The sequence below is a fragment of the Cygnus atratus genome, chromosome 2 (genome assembly GCF_013377495.2).
Source record: "Cygnus atratus isolate AKBS03 ecotype Queensland, Australia chromosome 2, CAtr_DNAZoo_HiC_assembly, whole genome shotgun sequence".
Taxonomy (NCBI): domain Eukaryota; kingdom Metazoa; phylum Chordata; class Aves; order Anseriformes; family Anatidae; genus Cygnus; species Cygnus atratus.
This window is the reverse complement of record NC_066363.1, coordinates 115,886,439-115,909,523: the sequence shown is the minus strand read 5'-3', so window position 1 is coordinate 115,909,523 and position 23,085 is coordinate 115,886,439. Positions and strand designations below refer to the sequence as shown.

The window sequence follows — 23,085 nt, the reverse complement described above, 5'->3', positions numbered from 1 at the left end:
GAACAGGACTGTCAATTTTGTAATAACTAGTTGAATTTTCCTTGTAATAAGATTTCCAGTGGAGATTACTTTCCAAGCAATTCTACCTGTCAATTTTCTACAGGGTCAGGAGAACCACTGCAGTTCTGGATCATGAATTGTGTATGACAGCATAAAACAAGGATAAATTACAAGTACAGTATTTGATAAATAAAAGACAAAAGATAAGGATTCTACTTATATAGTACTCAAATAACCAGGTGAGTTGCTAGTACCAGAGTCTGGCACTGAAAGCAAACCAGTACCGACTTGGTAAAGAGAGCGACACTGTTAACAGTGTGATTTCCATGTAGGCTTCCCATGGACTTCATTCACAGTTACAGCTGCTCAGCATCTCCAAAAATCCGACACAAATGGTAATACTGCATTCACAGCTCTGAAACGTGTATGTGTGCAATGCACCCTCCACCACTGCTATATTTCTAGAGCATGAAATGGGCTTACTTAATGAGTGAAAAACGAATGAATTTATGAATGAATGGGCATCCTTTTCCAAAAGCCATCAGGACAGAGGGCAGCTGGGTGTCAGAAAGGTGGGGGTTTCTTTCCCCAGCCCCTCAGACAGTCTGATCTCTTCTGGGGCTTGACCCATGAGGCAGACTAAAGCACAAAGCGGTCCTAGGGTACCTTCATTTTGCTCTCTGCCAAAGACCACCTCCTCTCCCTGACCCACCAACACACACTGGCAGTTCATTCAGGAGTGCTGCTGGCCCAGTGAAAAGAGGGAATGCAATTCCTCTCCTGTCACTCCTTGATCAGAGAAGCTTTGAAGGGCATGTATGTGCAGCGCCTTGCTCTCTGGAGGGGTAAGAAAAAAGGGAGAAACAGAGGAGTCACTCCCAATATATCTGGAAGCACAGAGCACAGACCATCTGGGTTTCTCGCCACAGAATGAGGCCCAGGACGACTATGAGAGCCAAAGAAAACTTGGCTTAAACTGTAAAGCTCTTGTAGTATTGTATTTGCTAGTGGTAGGATGGTTTTAGCTAAGTTTCACTAGACAAATCCCAGTAGTAAAACTCAGATTTAAACATGCCTGTCATTCTAAATCCTGCTACAGGAATCACAGCTGCTGTGTTTTCCAGGAGGAAGAGAGGACGGGATTTAGGTTAGAACCAACTATTCATTACACAGACTCTTCTTCCAAAGAGAACTGCAATGTCTTTTGCCCAAACTTTAGCACCTTAAATAAAAGATAATTTACAAGTGTTAAATCTGTTCTCTCCTGCTGCTTTTGCCACTTACTGAAGCATTTTGAAAATCCCATTCTTTATTTAAAAGCCTAATTATCAGGAGTGGCTATTAATTCCCCAAACCACCTCTCTTTGCCGATTTTTTGCCTAAACCAATAAAGGAATTTAAAGGGACCCAGGCTGTAACCTCCATTCTGCTAATGCAGAGCTAAGTTGCTCCAGCAGAACCGCAGCCCTGCAGCAGGTCCTTTCCCTTGCCCTGTCACCACCCCAAGCCCATGGAGCTGAGGGCGACAAGCCCAGGGAAGCAGAGCGGTGCCCTGCACCACTGCCCAGTGGTAAGAGATTTCTCAGTAATAAAAATAAACCCCAATTTCTCCGCTTCCTCCCTGAGCTGCCCGGGTACCAGGCAGCTCTAACTTGCTTTCAGCTCCACCAGCTGCCCAGACGCTGTGCATCATCCCGGGGCACCGTGCGGGGCTGACTGAGCTCTGCAGCTCGTGACCAGCACATCTCACCAGCACGGGGAAGGGACAGAGGAAGGAACTGAAGAACAATTCAAAACAAGGTTGCTTGAAGCTTTCGACATTCCTTCCTTTTTCTTTTATCAGTGACATTTAGAAATATGTAAGCCTGAAGCCAACCCAAGGGGTAACGCCTTGTTAAGGAATGATAGCTCACTTGGTTTATCAGAGTTGCGTTCATTTGAGAAATCTCCTTCCAGTGACCACAGATCCTGCACTGTCAATGCGTCTAAGGCAAGCAAGCCCCTTGCACATGATTAAAAATGTTTCCTGTTGCAACAAAGCAGCACCAGATGCGCTGTGGGGTTCCCTTTAAAGAGAAAAGCTGGTACCAAAATACATGGGACCAAAATATACTATCCATATGCGTACAGATACTTAAACATGTATTTATACACACACATACATCAACACTCACACTCCAGGTAACTTAACCTGGAGTCACCCGGACTTGTGTATTTCCTTTCCAAACCTGTGACAAGAGTGTGATGATGGAAAGTTATAAAAGTTAAAGAAAAAAGAGAGTTTCAAAAGCCCACAAGCATCTTCACTGAAAAGGCTTTTCACATCTTCATACTAAATGGACTGTATTAAAAAAAAATCAGTTTAATAGCTGACTCCTTATACATGATTAATGTATTGTATTGCATGTAAGTGCTCTCCTGTTTCTAGGAACATCCAGTTGGGTAATACTCTCACTTGTGATTCATATGCATGTTCTCTTATAATTACAGTGAAATAACAGTTTGTGGGGAAGTGGTTTTTAAAGGTATGTCGGGCGCTACAGGAGAAGATCAAAGTAAAATAAAACTTACATGGAAGCAAAAATCATGCGTGAGTAACAACAGCATGAACGTTAACGATAGCCTGAGTAAACATGTGTAATTCTAAACAGGGTGGACTGAATTTTTCGTAATAGTAATTAATCGTGGAAGTCTACATTCAAATGAAAAGGCTGCAAAGATAATCTTGCACGTACCACCATAATCATTGCTTCAAAAATATATACATATACGTGCCTGGGTTCCCATAGGCAGGGAGATACTCATGACAAGAAGTCAGCATGGATCTTTACCCGTAGTGTTTGGGATCCCACGAATACAGTAGACACACAAGTGAAAATGACCTCAGCGAGCAGAGGAGTGACCGGAGCAGCTGGAATGACCTCAAGCCCATATCCCTGCATCATCAAGAAGCAGAAAACAACTGCAAAATGGGCCGGACACGGCACATCCGGATCTAGCCACCTGTTGCTTTGCTCGAGTGAGCAAAGGCAGTGACATTGAGGCAGCGGTTGGGAACGACATTTTGCCTGGCTGTCTGAAATAAACAGAAATATTCCATAGGCGTGCGGTAAGCAGAGCTTGGACCAGCCTCGCAGCAGGGCACCCGTAGCGTCCCTGCTCCTGCTGTCCCTGCAGCCTGCTGGGGACTCCGGGTCGCACCCGACAGCGCTGCAAACCACAAAACAAATGGGTTTCCAGCTTGGCCATCTGCATTTTGAACCTCTATGCTCACCGGCAGGGCTTTGGCATTTATCTTGGTAAAAGCAAATCACAAGTGCAGCGATCGACCAGTGAGCAGCAGTCTTTGTGGAATTACTCAGTCACCCGGAGTCCTCACACATCTCACAGGTTAGCTCACTGCTTCTCAAATATCAGACGAAAATAAAAACTGAAGAGGACAGCCCAAGTCTGACTTAAACAATTGAGGCAATGAGCACAGAACAAAGTATGCCAGAAGAAAGTTATTTTTCAGAATGCTATATGACTAGAATAAAAACTATAGAGATGTTCGGAACAAAGGAGAAGCACCAAATAACATATTGTCCCTGTGCAAAATTTATTTTTCAGTAACTGTAGTATTGACATGCAATGCTTTGAAGGCGATATCCAAATATCACAATGCTCCTTTAATGTACAGCTACAAGGATCTTGTTTTGCTGATATAAACTACAGGAAAGAGAAATTCTTGTGGTTCAAATTGCTCTGAGAATTCCATATATCCTTTTTTTTCAGGAATACTATCATGCAATGCAATGTGAGAAAAGAAACAAAAATAGCAAACAAAGGAGAATGTCTTTCTTCGTTCCCAGGTGAATGGATGACACCATGACTTGTCTTCAAATATCTTAAAAGTGTCACTGCAAGAGAGCGACAGGTGTTAAAGACACTTCCTACCTTCCCCAATAACATCAACCATCAGACTGAAGAAAGAAAACCTTCATTTTTTTCCCCTGGTATTTATTTTCCTTCCCCTTTACAGAAATCTAGTCTTCTGTGGGATGTAGTGACACTTTAAAACTTTAAGTGTGAAGGTTGTATAAACTGAATTAACTCAAAGGCTAAAATAAAAATAATATAAAAAATCTACTACCAATCTTAATAGAGCAGTTTAAAAGGACATAATCACTGTGAAGTCTGTGCAACTGCTTGTGTAGATGAAGGGCTTCAGGGAGGTGAAAGATTTTCTCTGACGCTGACTGTAGTAATATTTGCAATGCCTTGCAGGGCCCGAATGTCCTGTAAGATGCTGCCTGTGGGACCAGATCCTACAGCAGGACACACCACCCTGTCAATGGCAGGAACATGCAGGTGATGCTCTCTGTGAACGCCAGGAGGCCTACCAGGTCCCTGCATGTGTGCCAAGCTGCAACCTGCCTCCTTGCTGGGGCAGAACCAGGTGGGGACCATCCCCATGCCCTGCCCTTGGGCTGCAGTGGAAGGAAATCCAGAAACAGCAGCAAAAAGGGAAACATTCAACAGGCTGCAAGCTCTGGACAGCTGAGGGAGCAGGACTGCTGGCAGCACTTGCAAGAAGTACCAGCTGTGGTGGTCACAGGCAGGCTGTGGGATACCTGCACTGCTGTGGGATGGCAGGTAAGGCACGGCATGACACGGTGTCTCTGCCTGCACCCCCAGATGTCCGGTCTCACCCATCCCCAGAACGGTCAGCAGGATCTCTCTCTCACCATGTCTGCATGCTGTGTGACTCCAGGGCTGCCAGGGCTTTCATGCTTTACTGTTACACAGTAAAAACAGTGAAACTTTACTGCCAAGACAACAGCCAGTGCAAAGCACTACCAGAAAAACCCCAAGGAACAGCCACCCCTGACAACAACAGAGAATTCAGGGTGCACAAAACACGTCTGCACTGTTAACAACCTTGTGTGAATGACTTTAGAGCTCTTATCTGCCTCTACCCTCTGTGTAGTACTAGCAAAAGGTTTGAGAAGCACTCCAAACATCTGAGTCTGACCTTAAGAAGCTAAAAACCTTAACAGAAATTGCACAAAGAATTTTGTTTCTTTCATAAGCTTCAGAAACACATTCTTTGAAATCCCCAGTGCTCTTCTGTCAAACAATGTAAAGGTGAATAAATGAAGCAAAGAGCAAAAGTATTATGGGGGCAGATCCTTCTCGGCCTTTCCTTGCATTGTACAGCCCTTCACATCTGTAGCACAAGTTCAAAGCTTAAATAAAAACTCTGTCACTGTCTGACAAAGGCTTTGCACTCACATTGTATCAAAAAGCACCCATTCACATTTTCAACAGTTTTTTTTTCCTCTGCAAGAAAGTTTTCAAATGTAAATCATACGTCTCAAAGCCACTGCCAGTACCCAACAGCTTCCCACAGAAGACAGTTAGCTGTGCCCTACCCGTGGAAATGATGCTCCTCCGATTGCTTGCTCTGTTCCCTGCTTCCTCCGCCTCAGAGCGCTCAGATCAGATCCTGCCCCAGAGAAAAAGCAGAGTCAAAGGCTTGGGATACTCGGAGCCTAGTCCTGGAGCCAGGCTGCAGGAGGATCAAGGAGTACTGGGCTGAAGCAGCATGGAAGGGAGATGTATCAAAGCACGCTATCACTCAACCATCATGCACAGGTAACTGAGAGCATCTTAATTTGAGACCGCTGGTCACCATCTGGCAATGAAACTAGGAAACACCAAATGAGTTAAAGCAAGCTTGTGCGTTCCAGAGTATTTTACTTGTGAAACCCATCGTTATCTGACTTCATGCTGTGGTGTCGTGCCCAGTTTAGCGGTTTAATACAACTTATATTAGCTTTGTTTCTCCTCCTTTTCAATTGCAAGCTGATTTTGTCTTTCCAAGAGACAATCACACGTGAGTGCACACATAATCCTCTAATTCAGGATGTTTCTAACCTGAAAGGAAGCTACGTGCAGAACAGCTGAGACCTACGAAGTTGTGCCACTCCTAAAAACAGATGCAGAAGACAGACATTGTGATGAATGTTAAACATGACTAATAAAGAGTTAAAAAAAACAACAAAACACAACAGGATCTGCTCTCTGCCTACTTCACAGCTCTTGTGTGTGTATTTATGAATCCTGGGACAGCAGCAAAATTAGGCCTCACTGGCCATTACAAAAGAATAATTTCCTAACACGGCAAGATGTTTTTCATATATGTAACAGCTTTAAACAGCTGAAGCGCTCTGCTTCTAATTATTTTTGCTACACATGAAATATTTGAGGAAAATGTCTTAGATATCTTTAATTTGTTAATTACCAGCTGGCTCCTGCTGCGACTTATTAAGCCACTACTGCAGTGACTAACGCTTCTGACAATACCAAATTAGCAAAAGCACCTTGTGGAGGAATGTGACCTGAGTGGCCCGAAAAGGGCTAGCTGCAGGTGTTTATCTTCAAATAAAGATGGTTTATGAAGACAACAAACACTAGACACCGTGCGCTGGAAGCTGTGGGGTAAGAGCGAAGCTGAGGGACGCAGCCAGCACAGAACCCTGTGCCGGGCCCGTCCTGGGGTTGTGTCCCTACTGCTCCCTGTGACATCCGTCCCCAGCTCTGCAGGCCGCCCAGGCGCCCATCTGGAGAAGCAGGAGCATTTGGGATCTCCCTCAGGCATCACTTTGTGCCCCATGGGTGCTCCAGGGCCTACGTCTGGCCTGAAGGCAGAAGGGAAGCCTCTCGCTGCAGGCCAACGGCAGGGCTGCGCAGCAGGGACAGAGGGGCTCGGGGATGGCAGGGGCTTGGGGACAGCAGGGCCTTTGCATCTGGAAAACAGGAAAAGGAAGGTGATGGAAATGTGCTTTCTGGTAAAAGGCTTCTCTGCACTGTTTCAGGCACAACACTTTTCCTCTCGCCTCTGAATACAGGCCCTTTTATTTCCCCAAGTCCAAGCACTTCCTGCTGAATTGATTGGGTTAATAATATAGCTCGGACAGGAACTTACACTTCTTAGCGCTAAGTGTGTGAAATAACGTTACTTGCCCTGCCAAATCCTCCTGGAGTGGTTAGAAAAGACAGTCTTCTCCTGTGCTATAAAACTGCTGAACAAACCTATTCTGCTGTAATGGGAAGGGACACGTTTTCTTCCCTGCTGTAAGTAGGTCAATGAAAACATGATGTTGTGAGGGTGAAACTGTTTCCCTCTGTCCTTTTCCCCCTAATGATAGTTTCAAATCATTCTGATTTAATTACGTTTCCAGTGTTAGCTGTAATAACACTGTAAGGTTATTAACGACTGATATATTGGTGGTCCTAAGGTCTGGGTTTTGTGCTTTCTTGCAGGCTGATTCTAGCCTCAGGTATATGCATGCAATTCACACGCAGGGTGCAATATTGCACAGCTGAGAAAAGCCTGCAAAGAAACGTGGATGTGGAAGTGCAACAACACATTACCATACGGGAAATTTTAACTCCCAGCCCTGAGATTAGCACTGAGCTTTTACATCAGTCTGATCTCTTATTTGAGGATGAACTTCTCACTATCTACTCTAAATCTAAAGTACCCACACTGTGAACAATGAACTTGCTCTGAATTAGTACTGGCATAAACAAAGCCAGAGTATTTTCAGTGGAACTATTCTAGTTCACAACAACTGGAGACTTCTCTGCACATATCTCAACAGAAGGGATTAACCAGTAGCTAGCAAAACATTTAACTTGCAGAGATACCTATCTGCATATTAAATGCAAATTAAAGGGCACTGGAAATAAAAAATATATGTTGGGTGAGAACCCCTCAAAACAGAAAAAAAAATGTTACACTGAAGAGAATACAGAATGCCTGCAGTCTCAGCAAACAAAATTTTAGAAACCAAAACGGGTGCTGCCTTTTTACTGAGTGCCTCTCTCTCTTTTAGGCCAGATGGTGTAAATTAGTTTTGTTGACATTAACTGAAAAAAAAGAAAGAGTAATTAATTCCCCTGACGTAATGCCTGTTGTAAACCCTCCCTCACCCACACAGGCACTCCAAAGGCCCCCTTCTGCAAGCAAATGTTTGCCACAGCAGAGTTTACACGCTCTTACACCCCGCTCCAAGCAGCCCTGTCTCGCACGCAGCTAGCCTGCCGAGGACAGCAAAGCTCAGCGCATGCAAGTGGATGCCACTCGGGCCTCAGCGTGAAATTTGTACCCTGTAAAAACCCATGACTTCAAAGGGGACTCGCATTTCATCCTACGAATCCAATTACGTGTTTCAAATTTAGGATGGCTTGTCAAGTGCCAGCTGACAGAGTGATGTCCCCAAGTATTTCAGGACGGTGATATTTGAGCTGAAATGCAAAGCCAGCTGTTTATGCCTTAACTACTTACCTAAGGAACATTTCAAAATGCGGAAACTATACAATGATTAAGTGCCTTTGCACCTCAGCAAAACCCATCCCGCTCTGCACAGAGACCTTTCCAGCCAGGATTTAGAAAGCACATATTGCAGTAAGAAAATAATTCTGGGTGTAGGATTATCACCAGTATCAGCAAATCACAAGACTGGTAGAAAAGATATGTAATCCACCGCCCGCAGTGAGACAAAGCCAGCTACACTTTGCTCATGTTTATTAAAGCTATTGCTAACACCACCAGTGATGGAGACTCCACAGCCTCCACCGACTGCATTTCAGGGGTAGCCTTTTCCTAGGGCTTACCTCATCTTCTTCGCTTCATTTTAGAGCCATTTCTCTTTGTCTGTGGGCATGGAAAAGAGACAAGTGGTCTCCTTTTTGAAACTGCCTGTTCTGTGCTTGAAATGTCTGCTTCCTACCTGCTCCTGCTCTACCTGTCAGGGGCAGGGTGGAAAAAAAAGTGAAGACTTCTTCTTCCAAGGACGAGATACCAATTTGTATTTCTTTGCTCCATACAGAGTCTGTCTGTAATAGGTAGCCTTGCTGAACACAAGCCCAGGCACTCCTCTATGACAGCATACAGCAGAAAAGGGATGGCCCCAGTTACCTGTGACACAGGTACAGCCAGAGATGGAGAGTCCAAGGTTGGCCTCTGCCAAAGGCTGGCATCTCCTGGGCAGAGCACAGTGCGTGACTTCTCTGGTGTTACACAGGAACAGCTGCAAAAGCCAATGCTTTGTACACAGGGAATTTATTTCCACTTTATGGAAAGGCGAATGGCCTGAAAAATTAGCAGCCTATCTACTTTATGCCTTTTTCAGAGAGAATACACTGCTTCAATGTGGACACACATTAAAAAACTCAAAGCTTAGGTCCATTCACTCCAAGTTACCACCGAGTTCTTGTAGGTGACTGCGACTCTCAGCAGACACATATCTGCCCTACAATGTAAATGCACCGGCTTGCCAAGAGTTCACCTAAGCTTGAAAACTGTTAAAAAATTCCCTGGTTTAGACTAGTTAGAGCTAGTTTAAACTCTAGCTCTTTAGATACTGTTTGGGAATACATCACCAGATTTGATGTGGATGGAAAACTCATATTTGCGTGGATACTTTTTAATCATCAGCTACCTAATCATTCCTTGAGCTGTATGATTACTGAAATTGCATTTACTATCTCCTAGACTCCCATAACAGCTTCTTGCCATCATTATGTTAGCAAGTTTCCTCTGCTTACACCCACTTTCTACTACAAAACTTTTTTCTTTTTTTTTCCAGTTGCTCTGCTAAACTCTAAGCTTGACCTGAAATTCTGCACACTAGATATTGCAGTCAAGCAGAATATATTATATATATGCATTCAGCAATTTTCAAAGCTAAAGTTCAGGAAAAGATAGTTCCACCTGTGCTGAAAAAAATCCTTTATAATTCTTTTGCTGAGAAGCATTTGCTCCTCCATGCTTTCAAATAAAAACTACACCCTTGTTAAATGGTGTATTTAAAAAATGTGTTGGGGAAGGGTGAGATTAATTCTATCTGCAGCTGTTGTTTGGTAATGAGTACTCAAGGACAATGTTGCTCTGAGCACACTTTTCTGTGCTTTAGCTGTGCTTACTTTAATTGTGCTTGAAAGAACCAGTCACTAGTTGTCAATAAATTGTTTTTAATGCCTCCTTGCTCACAGACTTCTGTGTGTCTGATTCATCTTTTTCTCTCTCTCTTTTTTTTTTTTTTGGCTTCGCTGAGTGCAAATGTTCTTAGAAATTTACAGGGAGGTATTTTTACAGGATAGCCTTATCCTTACAACAGATACAAAAGAAGGTAGGAGCGTAGCACTTAGGTACCACTTTCCATCCCTTCATCTCAGAGCACTTCACAAAACTGGGCAAGTGTTTCTGTCCCCACCCTTAGATGAGATGATGCCAAGCCCCTGGCGTGACTTCTCAGAGATGACTGGCACAGAAGCTGACAAACTGTCTTCTGTTCCCTCCCTTGCCCCAGGGAAGGTTAAGTTCAGCTGATCATGTCACGCCAACGAATGAATTCATAAGCAGGGATTCACCGTCTCCAGCACTTTCCCATCTCCTATTACTCAACGTACACTTCCTTAGTTCTGGTTTTATAGCCAAACGTAGCAAGAGGCCACGCAATTGGTTCAGACCCAGGAAAGACACCCCAAAACTTGGCTTCGCGCAATATCCCTCTGGAAGGGAGGGCAGTTTTCTCCAGGCTATTAGGTATTAGGCATGCTCTCAACAACCACAGCTGCAATTAGATGCATTTTTAAGCATCCTATTAGTGGGAAGTCTCGCTGTATTTCCAGGTAGAGTCTCTTCATACAGTAATAATTAGCTCAGGAAGTGCTTTGTTGCTTGGTACACAGGGAGCCAGGATCAATAGCGAGTGCAGGACTTGCACAGGTTCCCATCTGTGAGGGCTCCTGGGCCCCGAGGTTACACGTGGCTACAGAGGACACTGTGATTTCACTACGTTTGGTTGGTTTTGTGTGTTTTCTTCCTTTACACCAGAGTTACAAAATTACAGAATCGAGGCTTTCTGTAGTGTGGTGCCTTGTATTAGGCATTGCCTGTCATATTCTGCCAAAACAAATTAGCCGCTGGCGCTGGGAGTAGATTCATTAGGACCCAAAGGAAATTATTTCACTGAGAGCTGCTCCTAGGTACTTGTGAGCTCAGAAACATGCCAGCATCTTCTCAGGGACCCTTGGGGAACCAGCCCTTACGCTCTTAACCAAGCAGTTCCTGACAACACTCCCCTTTTCCAATTTTTGGCAGAATGATCACTGAGAAAAGCTTGAAGATGAGGCTAGAAATAAAGATTTACAAAGGAAAAAATGGTCATGACAGAAAGGAAATGGGAACCATATATAATAACTGTAGAGTCTGGCAAGGAAGGATTTTAACACCCATATGTGTATCCCTGCCACGGGTTTTACCAGGGTTTGCAATGAAAGGATCATAGGACGTATTAAATGAAAAAATGCTGCAAACCCATTTGCACCTTGGAAAGCATGTTTTTTCTGAATTCTGTGACAAAGTCACTTGCAACTTAATGGTAACGGAGGAGGGGGGACTGCGATCTGCCTGCTCTGAGAGCAGACCTGTTACCAGCCGCGATAAGGCATGGCTCGTCCCCAGGCGACACCAGACAGGTGCCAGGAGCAGGAAAGCGTGGCACGTGGCAGCGATGGCCAACACACTGGCATCAGGGGAGCACCCCAGCCGCAAATCTGGAGGCACCCCTGCTGCAGCTGTTGGCCTGCGTGGCGCTTGGTGTGCTCGGTGTGCTCGCTCCCCTCATCGGCGCTGTCCCTGCCTGCTGCGGGGTGCCACCGCGACACGCCGCCCAACACACACGGCACCACGGCACCCTAACAGCACACCAGGGCTGGCCAGGCATTCTCCATTTCGTAAAAAAAAAAATAAAAAAATACCAACACTATAATAGTATATAAACTGTATCAAATACACCGACATCTTCTGCAGGAAAATACCAGTTTATTGAAGATTTTCCATTTTACCGCTAAATCAGATTGAAAGATGCTATTTCAGGTGGGTTTGATACACCAGAACATATTTTTTAAAGTCGACCCAACATCGCAATGCAGCTCCTTATTTTGGGAATGCCTGCTCCTGGGTGAGATGCCCACTCCTTTCCAGGAACGGTCTTTTTTTTTTTTTTTTTAATGGTGGCTTCGCTTCCCACAATACAAAGCAGGTTTCCCTCTGACAAAGCTCTCTGGTGCCTCCTGGACATTTAATTATGGGAGAAGGGTCTCAGATAATGAAATGGGAACATCATGCTCCTGAACCAATGCTTCTGAAAAGCAATAAACTGTGGTAGGGAAATGCAATTTAATTTTGAACTGACTCAGGAATTTCCCATGGAACATTAATTCTATTTTCTGCTCACCTCTGAATGTCAGTCTATTTTTCTTTTTCAGTTTAGGAAGCTTATAAAAGGTGTTGTGAAACTTTCCAAATCTGTGAATTCCTCCTCCCCCCCTCCCTCCTCTTGCTGTAGCCCTGGGGAGGGGGATGCCGACTGAAAACAGACGCCTATTGTACCAAGCCTGAGCAGAGGCGATGCCTGTCCCGAGGACCTGCTATCCACATCCGTCACACAGAAAAGTAAGAAAGGTATTCCCACCCCCTTCCGTTTTGCAGGGGCTCAGAAAGCTCAACTTGCCCGAAGCTGCACAGGAATCCAGTGCAAGAGCCAGAAACAACCACAGCTCTGCTAAGCCCCGCTGTAATTTTTTACTCATCCTAACATATTTTGTCTCAAACTACTTCCACTTCAATACCAAAACAAATAATTACAGTGATACCTTAATTTAAGAACCAGTTGCCCCGGAAATTTAGCATGAGACTGAAGTGTTTAGCTAGTCTGAACTAGTTAAGAGAATACCCAACTGTTATCAACTATCCGAGAACTGGCTTAAATGGCTTAAATGCTCCTGCAATTTCTCTTTTCTCCATTATTTATATTAAAAGTTCTGCATTTGCCTCTCCTTCATCCCCTAGATTTAACCACTCATAAAACATCTCACGGCAGATCTGCTCACCCACATGCACCCAATGTTTCACAGAACTCCGGAAAGCTGATCAACAAGCATGGACTCGATCAAATGGAATAAAGACAATAAAACATATCAGATCCATCATCTTTCCTTCAAACCGAGGAAACACGTATATTTCAGTTCATTCCGTTGCACCTATTTTTGCAAGGCATGGACTGGCATTGGATAAGTCTCTTTGCCACTCGTATCTATAGCCAAAAATGTTCGGTGTTCCAGTAACCCGCGGGCAGCGCCCGCTTCCCCCGGCTATCATGGGCAGCACTAACATGTCAGGAATTTGGAGCATGTTTGGGCGAACGGCCACCGACACCAGGGCTCGGAGCTCCTCTGCTACAAGTGTGCAACACGTGCGCCCAAAATGTGTGAGAAAAATGATGCTGCCATTTAGGCAATTCTCACATCACAGGGTTAGAGGAAACTCTCACAATACCAGTTCCTGCTATTCAACAAATTTTACATCTAACTTCCAACCGAGTTGCTGATATTTAATAAATCCTTTTGGTCAAAGGAACACCACGACTTCACCAGAAATGTTTGGGAAATACCCTGAAAATACCACTGAATCTGCTAGATACTGAAATTACTTTTGCTAAGTTGTAGAAAGAATATGATAGCTTGAATCTTCTTCTTACTCACAAACTCACATCTCCAGTAATTACTACCAGGGGAATGCATACATTTTTTAATTACCACTAGAATGACTTTACTGAGAGAAAACATAAAGGCCAAAATGTGAAAAATATATAAAGTTCAAAAGCCAAGTAAAAGCACTATTTGGGAACAAACCAACAGAAAAGTTAAATTTAATTAACCCTGTGTTGTGATCAAACTCACACATAAGGAAACAGCAGATAAGTGAATCCAGGGCGAAAAAAGCAAACATATACTGATTATATTCTCTGTAATGCCAAAAACAACCTGCTTTTCTACTTTGTGATAATAAGCAGCATTTCAAGCATGTCTCACTCATGAAGAGCAAAGGTTTGTGATAAAATTCAGCTGACAGGAAAAGAGCACTCAGAACTGTAATGGTAAGATTATTAAAGCCCAAGACTCCCTTGCCAAGACACGCCAAGACTTGCGAGTTAACACTTCATTGAAGAATAAAGTTCAAATAACCCACAATGGGAAAACAGGGGAAAATAAATCACAGGGGAAAGCATTATTTAAAAATTTACCTTAAAGGACCTGCTGAGAGCTCTGAAAACACGAGCGAAGCACAGAGACCCCGCAGCAGCAAATGGCAAAAAGGCAAGCTTCCTACTTACCCTATGGTATGCACCATGATCTCTTTGGCCACCTCAGTAATTCCACGGAATCCAGAATTATGTTATCTTTAAGGGAATATTTAAGTCTTGAGAGGGGACAGAGGAAAGCTGACAACCAGAGCTCTGCGAGGAGCCAGGCAGAGAGGGATGAATTTAAACCCTGGCTCAAGATGCCGTGTTTTCTGCGTCTATCTTTAACTTGTAAATGATTTGGTTTCACATTCCTCTGAAGTCCTGCTGGCAGATGCCTTTGCGGAGCTTTTACCAATCACAGGCACCCAGACCCCCTCCCTCCCTCTGCCTCCCTCCTTGCTCCCTCCCTTCCCCTCCCTCCCTCCCTTCCTCCCTCCCTCTCCCCCAAGCCTGACACTCCATCCCCACCTCGCCCCCCAAACACAACACATACCCCCCCAACCACAGCGCAGCGCAGCACACACACTTCACTCCAATAAAAATACCCCCTCCTCCCGCTCCACAAGCAGCTCACACGCACTGCCACCAAACTGGCGCTTTCACCACGTTCTCCGCTCCATTTCGGAGGCTCACGCAGCCTGTACGAAGACGCTGAAATAACCCAGTCCTTCCCTCGAAGCCGTTTCAAAACATGGTATCGCATGGCGTTGGAATAAAACTGGTAAGTGGCACTGTCTGCTTACGTTCAGAACAGAGGGACCTGAAATTATTGTTTGTGCCAAATCCAGTATTAGTCAAAGTCTCTGGGTCTGAAACCTGCAGTCACTGATTAAATCACAGTAGGAAATAGGATCACAACAAGGCATTTTCCAGAGATGACTACAAATGCTACCAGCTTGAGGGGCGCGAGGGCTGGGGAGAGGAAGGCACAGAGCAGCATTTCACCCTCTGCCATAGCAAAATTCTGCAGAGATTCATCTTTGGATGCTTACAGCACCTCTCCCTGTACAGAGATCTCTGTTGAGGAACTGAGTACAAAAATAAGAAAGATTGTACCTAATCTCTAACATAAAGCCTCCAAACTTTCACTCTTGGTAAATTTGTGACTTTACAATAACAATGCATTGCAATTTTGTTCAGAAGGCAGACTGAAATAAATAGACTAACTATTGGCAGCACTCGAGGAGACTGAAGTGAACAAGAAAGTCCTTCCACATAACCCTGTATTACTACCAGTGACTTCAGGAGTCATTAGGGTTGATACTAACCCTTGGCTCTTAATATCAACCTTTTGAAGCTGCTAGTTCTTAATCTGTAAATGTGCATTCAGTCAAATACTGCTTGCCATCAGGATTTCCTTATCTCAAAGACTGGTGTGAACGGAACGAGCCACAAGACTGTATGTAAAACATATGAATTATGGAACACTTCTGGTTGAAACTGGGAAATATCAATTTACAGTCACACCAGTTCAAACAGAAAACATGGTAAGAATCTTTGTTTTACAGTATTTGGCCTTGTCCTGCTGCAAGCATGGTCGGGGCAGGGGGGCTGAGGCCAAGCTGTGTCCAGAATCACTTAGCTAAAAGCACAGTTCATAAAAGCTCTGCCAATGACCTGTTTAAAGACATTTTACACTATTCAGAGCACCTGTGTTGCGAAGCCAGGCTGACTTAGTAATAAAAGTCATCATACATTTAATCCAGGCTAACAGAAAAAAAAAAAAAAAAAAACACCTCAAACTTGGAAAGGCCGAAAGAGCAGTAAAAGAATAATCCTGAAGGCTGTACATTAGTGCAAAAGAAGTAAGCCTGCACTTCATCTCTGGCAAGCTACTGTTCACGCTGCTGCTGTAGGAGACAATGTTGTATAAAAACACTAACTCCACAGCCACCGTCGTGGTCAGTCCCACAGGCCCAAAGTCAAACTCCTCTCTACTTGGAGTCAGCTAAAGTTCACACACCTGGAAAAGTTGCCAGAAACATATAAATATTAAAGAATAAACTAGCTGACAAGATGACTCCTGAAAAGCTTAAAGATTTATTTTGAGTCACTAACCTTTGTTACTATTAGCAAATACAGACCTCAGTATGTTTAATGCCTGCCTCACAGAGAGCTTTATAAACTCCAGCAAGTGAAAAACATGCCAGGGCCATCCTGCCAGACACTAAGGCAGTCACTCAACTTCTCCTCTGCCTCAGCTCCTGAAACCGTGGGCTGCTGATACCACGATTCAGGGAATGCGTCCATTATTCAGTTTTAGGAGTTGCAGTGAATTGCAGGAAGGCTGCCTAGCACTGCTTCCTGATAGGGCCACGTCTACCAATGCGGCTTACAAATCTCTCACACCAGAGAAAGTCCCCAGGCCACAGCATCTCCCATTCAAAAGGAGCAACTCCATGCAGTGTAAAGGCATCACACCTCACACCAGCGTTTTGCTGTTGTTTTGTAAGGGTGTCAGACTTGAAGGGCAGATAACCATCAGAAGCAGAGTTAACATTAGGTCTTAAGGAGCACAGGGCTTTAGATGCTCAGAGAGACAAAAGAGAAGGAACAAAGAGAAGTCGTGCTTTTGTGGCTGAGAGGCTTTTCATTACCCAGATGAGCGAAGAGAAAAGCAGCTCCCCACGGAAGAAAGTGTGATGGACCAATGTGATGGATCAGAAGAGGTGAAGGATTAACACTGAACTGTTTTCAGACTCTAACCTACCCCTAGAGAGTGCTTAAGTATGGGGAAGAACAATGGCAAGGAAATCCTCAAAAGCATGCCCACAGTTTTATCTGAACTTTTGTATTTCCTTTACTATGTAAAAATTTCCTTTACTAGGGTAAAAAGAGATTGGGTTTTGGATCCTCTGAAAGAGGATCTAAGCATTTCTTTCCCATGTCTCTTAAGAGGTTAATTATAAACCTAAGAGTATGTGGGGTGAAGCTTTGAAAATGGGATGCTTGAAATTACTGGGAAGACTTGGATGTCAACATGGACACCAAGATCCCATTTCCATGAACGGGACAGAGAGGTCGTATGTCCCAAAACTGTGTCACGTAAGCCAGAGGAGAAGATGGGTGTCCAGTTTCCTCAGACGAAGAGGTGTGCAGCAACACCAGTGCCTGACGCAGCCAGAGCTGAACACAGAGACCGGCAGAGCGTACAGCTGGGAGAGATGTACCAAGGCTGGGAGAGGGACTGCTGCTCCTTCTCTCTCAGCAGGGCATGTTGCTTAAAAACATTGCCAAATGCAACGGGGCATTAGATTTGAGATGTACAGCAAGCTCCTGTGGAGGTGCAGGAGCTGCATGTAGAGAAGGGCGCAGAGGGGGAAGTGATTTGGTGCCAGCGACAAGTGTAAATAGGTGACATGTCTGGAGCCGTGTGACTTCCTGCCATCCCCACTTTAGCCCCGTGCCTGAGAGACATGTTCTGTCCCTTCATATTCAGCTATTTTTAATGTGCGCAGAATTTGCTCTCAGTCTTCCCTTGTCTGTCAGCATCTTGAATTCATTTCTCTTGACAGTTTTAAGATTCGGACTTACTGGGACAAGCAACGTTTTTCACCCGACAGGCCCGGTCCTTCTATGTCTTACTCAGAGTAATTCCTGCTCGTAGGAACATCTCATTAACCTCTGCAGCTGATTTTCAGGGTTTGCCCAAGAGTAAGAGCTCAGCGTAGAGGACTACCATTACATGGCAGGAATGCAGTCCCCGTGTGTCACGGTGCCTCGAACACACTGACTTTTTCAGCATTATTCATCAACTCCACCACCCCCGGCCTGCCTCCAGCCCTGGTTACCCAACGGCTTGGCTACCCCAAGGGCCCTCTCCAGCGGGCTCCAACAGGCAGCGTTTGGCCAAGAGCTGACCCACGAGTTGCTCCTCTCCCACCTACCACCTTTGTACTCAGAGACGGGGAGCAGCTCCTGAAGGCAGCGGGGACGGGGGGCTCTTGGTGTCACCCCATAGCACTTGCTACCCCGCTGCCCCTCGCTGCAGCTCTGGAAGGCAGCACAGGGGATGGAGATGGACGGAGATGGGCACAGCTCTGCCCCATTCCCCAGGGGGAGCCTGGCCGCCCCAAGGAAACCCATCCCAGCCCCTTGTCACCACGTCGAGTCCTCCTGCCACCCCCAGCAGGCTCACCAGCTAACAGCTGGCACTTCGGGCTGACGCATCTGGCCACTGACAACGCTCAGATGTGTTAGCTCCTCTGTAAAACGTATTCAAATGGCCTGTATTCTTGAAAAGCAGCAACAAAGTAAATGGGGAATGCACTCGGTACTCACTGCACAGTTTTGCAGCAACAGAGGATTCTCTGTGCTGGCTTTTCTGTTTTTAACGTCTGCACTTCTGTGATTGAAGCTACATTGGAGAATGTCCATGGTTATACATCTAAGCTTCAGGAAAGAATCATATTTTCAGTTAATCCATTTTACTGAATACAGAAAAAAAAATCTGTGATTTACTTTTGAACATTTCTTCCCTTTTTGCTATGTCTGGTATTGACAATTTGTGGGCCTTTTTTGGACAAACTTGTGCTTGAAGCTAGTGTTTATCACCATACATAAGCATCTCACAAGAGGCAGGATATAAAGGCTTCGACTTTACTTTTCTACACAAGAACAAATTATGAACATTAAGTAAGAAGAATTAGGCAACTTCCGAAAAACCCTGTGCAGTTGCCTTGTCTCTGCAAAATAAAACCATTACTTACCAGATGCAGATGTTCAGTTTACTTGAAAAATACGTAAGAGGACAACCAGAATAATGCGGCTTCCATTTATCTTCAGTCCAAACACTAAATACAGAAAAAAGACTACTCTTCTTGGTAGACGTCCAAACTGATAGCAAAACAAAGATCTCTGAGATTTAATAAAATCAAAAGAACTTAAAAAAAACAGTAAGCTATTGTAGATAAATTGATTAATTTTACTACATTGAAAGGAAAAATATTTATCTTTAACAAAAAAATTTAAAAGACAGGTAAACCTACTCCCACACAGCACTGACCCTTGGAAAAGTCCTTCTTGGCCTGATGGTGCTCGTGGATAAATAAAAAGGCTGTATCATCCATTATTGGTTCCGTGCCTGAAAATGCTGAACTTGAAAGGTTTGAAGTGACAGCTGTATTTCATTAAAGTCGCTTGGTGAGCAGTGCAGCTAATGAGGATCGTTTTCCTAAGGATTTATGATCCTTTGTTATTTACTGTTCCCAATGACAGCCGTCCCCATTTTCTCTAAACTCCCACAACCACTTCTACCCCTCAGGTCTTGAGCGCTGCCCATGTCTACCTTCAGCTTCTTCACATCAACCACACAACCAACCTGTGCCACCATCTCCACAACAATCCTTTGAATTTCCCCAGGTCTCCATAGCTGTCCTTCTTTCAGCTGCTGCTCTAATCTGCAGTCCCATTCCTTTTCATATTCCCTTTCATAGAATGGTTTGAGCCAGAAGGGACCTTAAAGATCATCTAGTTCCTTAAAGATCATCTAATTCCAATCATACTTTCTCACGGTCCAGGGAAAAAGCAGCAGACAGGTGATAAGAGTCAAGGAGAATCAGTAGAGTTGAGACTTCTTCCCCCATACTAAATTCAGCAGAAGGTGTCTAATGAGTTCAAAACCACTAACTGCGACCAGGAGTGTGAGAGACACGAACATCATGATTGTGTTTCCTTACAGAGCCAAACTAAGAAGCAAAATAAAACAAACAAAAAACCTGTATGCCAGTTATGAAGATTCATGACGTAGTGTTTGCTCCAGCATACGGACCTCATCGGCTCCTCATCGGTAAGAACCCTCTACGGCTTTGAAGGTTTCGTGTCTGCTCTGACCCAGTATGCAGAAGGCAGTGATGACTGCTCAGTAAGAGAGCTCATGGCAGCCAGCACCTGAAATATTTGTGAAATTAAAGATCACAACACCAAAATTTGCCTTGTCACAACCTTCTCCTGCAATGCTTGTCCTTATTCCTGAAATTATGAAATGAATGGAATATTGTTGTTAAGGAAATGGAAATGTAATCCTGTCTCATTCCAGCACATTGGTTTCATTGCAGTGTTATGTTCTGCACTGAAAGAAGACTTCCAGTAAGTTCTTTCATAAAGATGCCACAAGCATTAGGTATTCATATTTGCCTGGACAGACAACCACAGGCCTTTCGAGAAATTGGGCCAACGTCTGAAGTGTGTGTGCAGGCAGACATGCATGTGGATGACGTGACATACACTTTTTTTCAGGACTGGGATAGGATAATCTATGAAACACATTCTCTGTTCAGTTTAGCCCAACACAGGAACAACCCTCTTTCATCCACCCCACATCCCACCAAAAAATCCCTCCTGCTCTAAAATGAAACTCTGAGACTTACTTTATTCAAACCTCCAGACAAAAACCTTGGGAAAAAGGGGAAACAGATTTTTTTTTTTTAAGAAAAAACAAACAAACAAACATAAGAACATGGAAGGAAGGCTAAAAGTCTGAGAACTGATAACAACTGTTGGAGCATTAATATATAGGGCACTGGCAGGAATCTCACCAGATCAATTACATAAAAGCACTAGCGTCTGCCTTGCCCTGTGAAGTGCATCAGGGCTCTGCAGAGGCTGTGGCAGGTGTCTCTGCCACGCAGCCATCTCCTGCCGCCTGCATCCTGACCCGACGGCATCCCCGCTCCCCTCGGACTGGGTCTCGGTCCCGCTGGGAGTAGGGACAGAAGGGGATGCCGCTGAGCCTGGGGGCCCGAGCTGGGAGGGCGCAGGCAGGGTGAGACAGCCTGGAAGAAGCTTGTCCTACTGCTCCCTCTGCTGTACCCATCCTGCGGAGAAATCCCAAATGTCAGCCGGAGAGGCTGGGGTGAGGGATGGCAGCTTTCAGCGAGCAATCTGCTCGCGGCACAGACCCCGGCCGACCTGAGAAAGGGGCAAAGCCGCGGCTGATGAGGAAGAAATGACCACCACCCCGCTCGGGAGATGGCGTGACGTGGACCTTTTTTAGCGCATCCGATCTCGTTTGCCCTGTACCTGCTGGGAGAGGTGCTATCCTTCCGCTTCCAGAACAGCGCAGGGAGCACGGGAAAACAACGCCTCTCCTTGAGCACGGTCTTCCCGCTTTGTAACCCAGATTTAGACTATGATCTCATCTTACGAGAGGGATGGGTGTCACGATCAGCTGCGCGGCTCAGCCTGCAGAGAAAGGCGCATGAAACTCCCCAGGCACGGTTTGGTTGCTTACAGCAGCCAAACGACAAGTTATGCAATGCCGGCAGCAAATGCCTCACATACCCTGCCTGCTCGCAGACATCAAACGGGAAAAAAACACCCAATTTGTGAATCATGTTAATGCCACACCGCATTTAACAAGATGAAGCATAAGCAAAAGAGGGGAAAGGGGGCATATGGCTTATAGAAACGCAGTCAATTCATCATTTGGGAATTAGCAATTTGACTGTCAGAGAAAGAACTTTTTTAACCCGTGCCTTTTTTAACCCACAACCACCTGAGCATCACTTCAGTCAATAATCTCACCGCGCACACTATTTCTGAGCGTTGAAAAACTGGCAGCACTGGCTACCACCTATAAAAGGCATTTGCAGCTGCCATGAAAGCCCTTCTTTGAATACAGTGAAAACTGGTTCCCCGAGAAAAATACGTACTTCCAAATGCTCAGACATTACAGTGTGCTTTTCCCGATCTTCAGAGCAATATTTCAGTTACTGCACACTTCCCTTTTAGCTCTGATTTATGGAAATCCAAACCAGAGTAGAGACTATCTCAGAGGAAGAAATCACGCTCAAGCACTTTTCTCTGAGAAGGTGCAAACTCATCAGAATAGGAAGGAATGATTAGAAGAATCAGCACCTTCAGGAAAAGCATACACTTTCCATATGAAAAGAGACGATTAAAGGCTGAACGGATGGACGCAGCATTTAGGATTTGGCGACTTTGAAAGTCCAATCAGATACTCATCTTAAACCTTCTGGAGAATTTCAGGAACTTTACACAACGATTACTAAAAATAAAACCCCAAACCCTCCTAACACGAGTATGAAATTTAAAAAAAATAATAATTAGTGAATTCTAGAAAGGCAGTGTTAACAGATTAACTGCATTCCCTTTTTCTCCAAGCCCTAAGAATGATTTCCTTTTGTATTACAGAACATCTTCCAGCTAATGAAAACACTACAAACTGGATTTTATGATATAACATGGTGATAAAGTGAATTACATTTAAATGTCAATGGGATCTATGGAACAGAGCAAACTTGAAAAAACTCATTCAGTAATTTTAAAGTTGTGAATAATTAGCATGGCATTTTCAAACGCACTTGGTCATGACCTAATTCTTCTTCAAATGCTTCAATTTTAGTTTTCACAAAGCTATACAAGCCCAGCAATACTACCACAGCAGTAGAACCAATGCTACAACAATAAAGTCCTACTGGAAAATCTCACCTTTAAATGAGTGGCTCTAGCAAAGGAAGGGGAAATGACAATTTGGGGTAGAAACCATTCTTTTCAGTTGCACTACTCCAAATTTCCATAAATGCAAACAAACCCAGTTTGGTCTCAAGAGGGACACAATGATGTGTCTAATTCACACTTGCTCAGTTTACATCAAAAAGGAACTACTCTCATCCACATTTACAGCTGGAATGGAATTGAAAGCATAAACTAAACTAACAACTTCCACAGGAAAAGTGATAAGATCGAAAAATATTTTATCTGTAATAATCCACGAATATGTACAAATTATTTTAACATTGCCCTGTGATGCATCATGACAAACAACCCACGCATAAATATACAATGTGTATGCATAGAAGCCAAGCCCAGGTCTGGACATAATCTACTTGCTGTCAGATACCACAAAGCTGCTTTGAATAAACATCCTCATTTTTACAGCTCTTTCTCCCCTGTCTGAATTCATTCTGTTTATCCCCAA

The 23,085-nt window shown here is 44.4% G+C and overlaps 1 protein-coding gene across 9 annotated transcripts in view; it reads right to left on the bottom strand.

Moving 5' to 3' along the window:
• DTNA (dystrobrevin alpha) overlaps positions 1–23,085 on the bottom strand; it is a 221,516-nt gene that overhangs the window by 160,647 nt on the left and 37,784 nt on the right. For 3 of the 9 annotated variants that reach the window (XM_035553138.2, XM_035553142.2, XM_050708673.1), the window contains exon 1: positions 14,232–14,454. The exons of 1 other annotated variant lie outside the window; for it this stretch is intronic. In XM_035553138.2, the coding sequence (XP_035409031.1) occupies positions 14,232–14,248 (17 nt within the window). In that variant the 5' untranslated portion in view covers positions 14,249–14,454. Of the gene's footprint in view, positions 1–14,231; positions 14,456–14,724; positions 14,856–23,085 lie in introns of those variants that run through there. 5 more of the 9 variants (XM_035553141.2, XM_035553150.2, XM_035553137.1 and 2 more) reach the window with 4 other exon arrangements.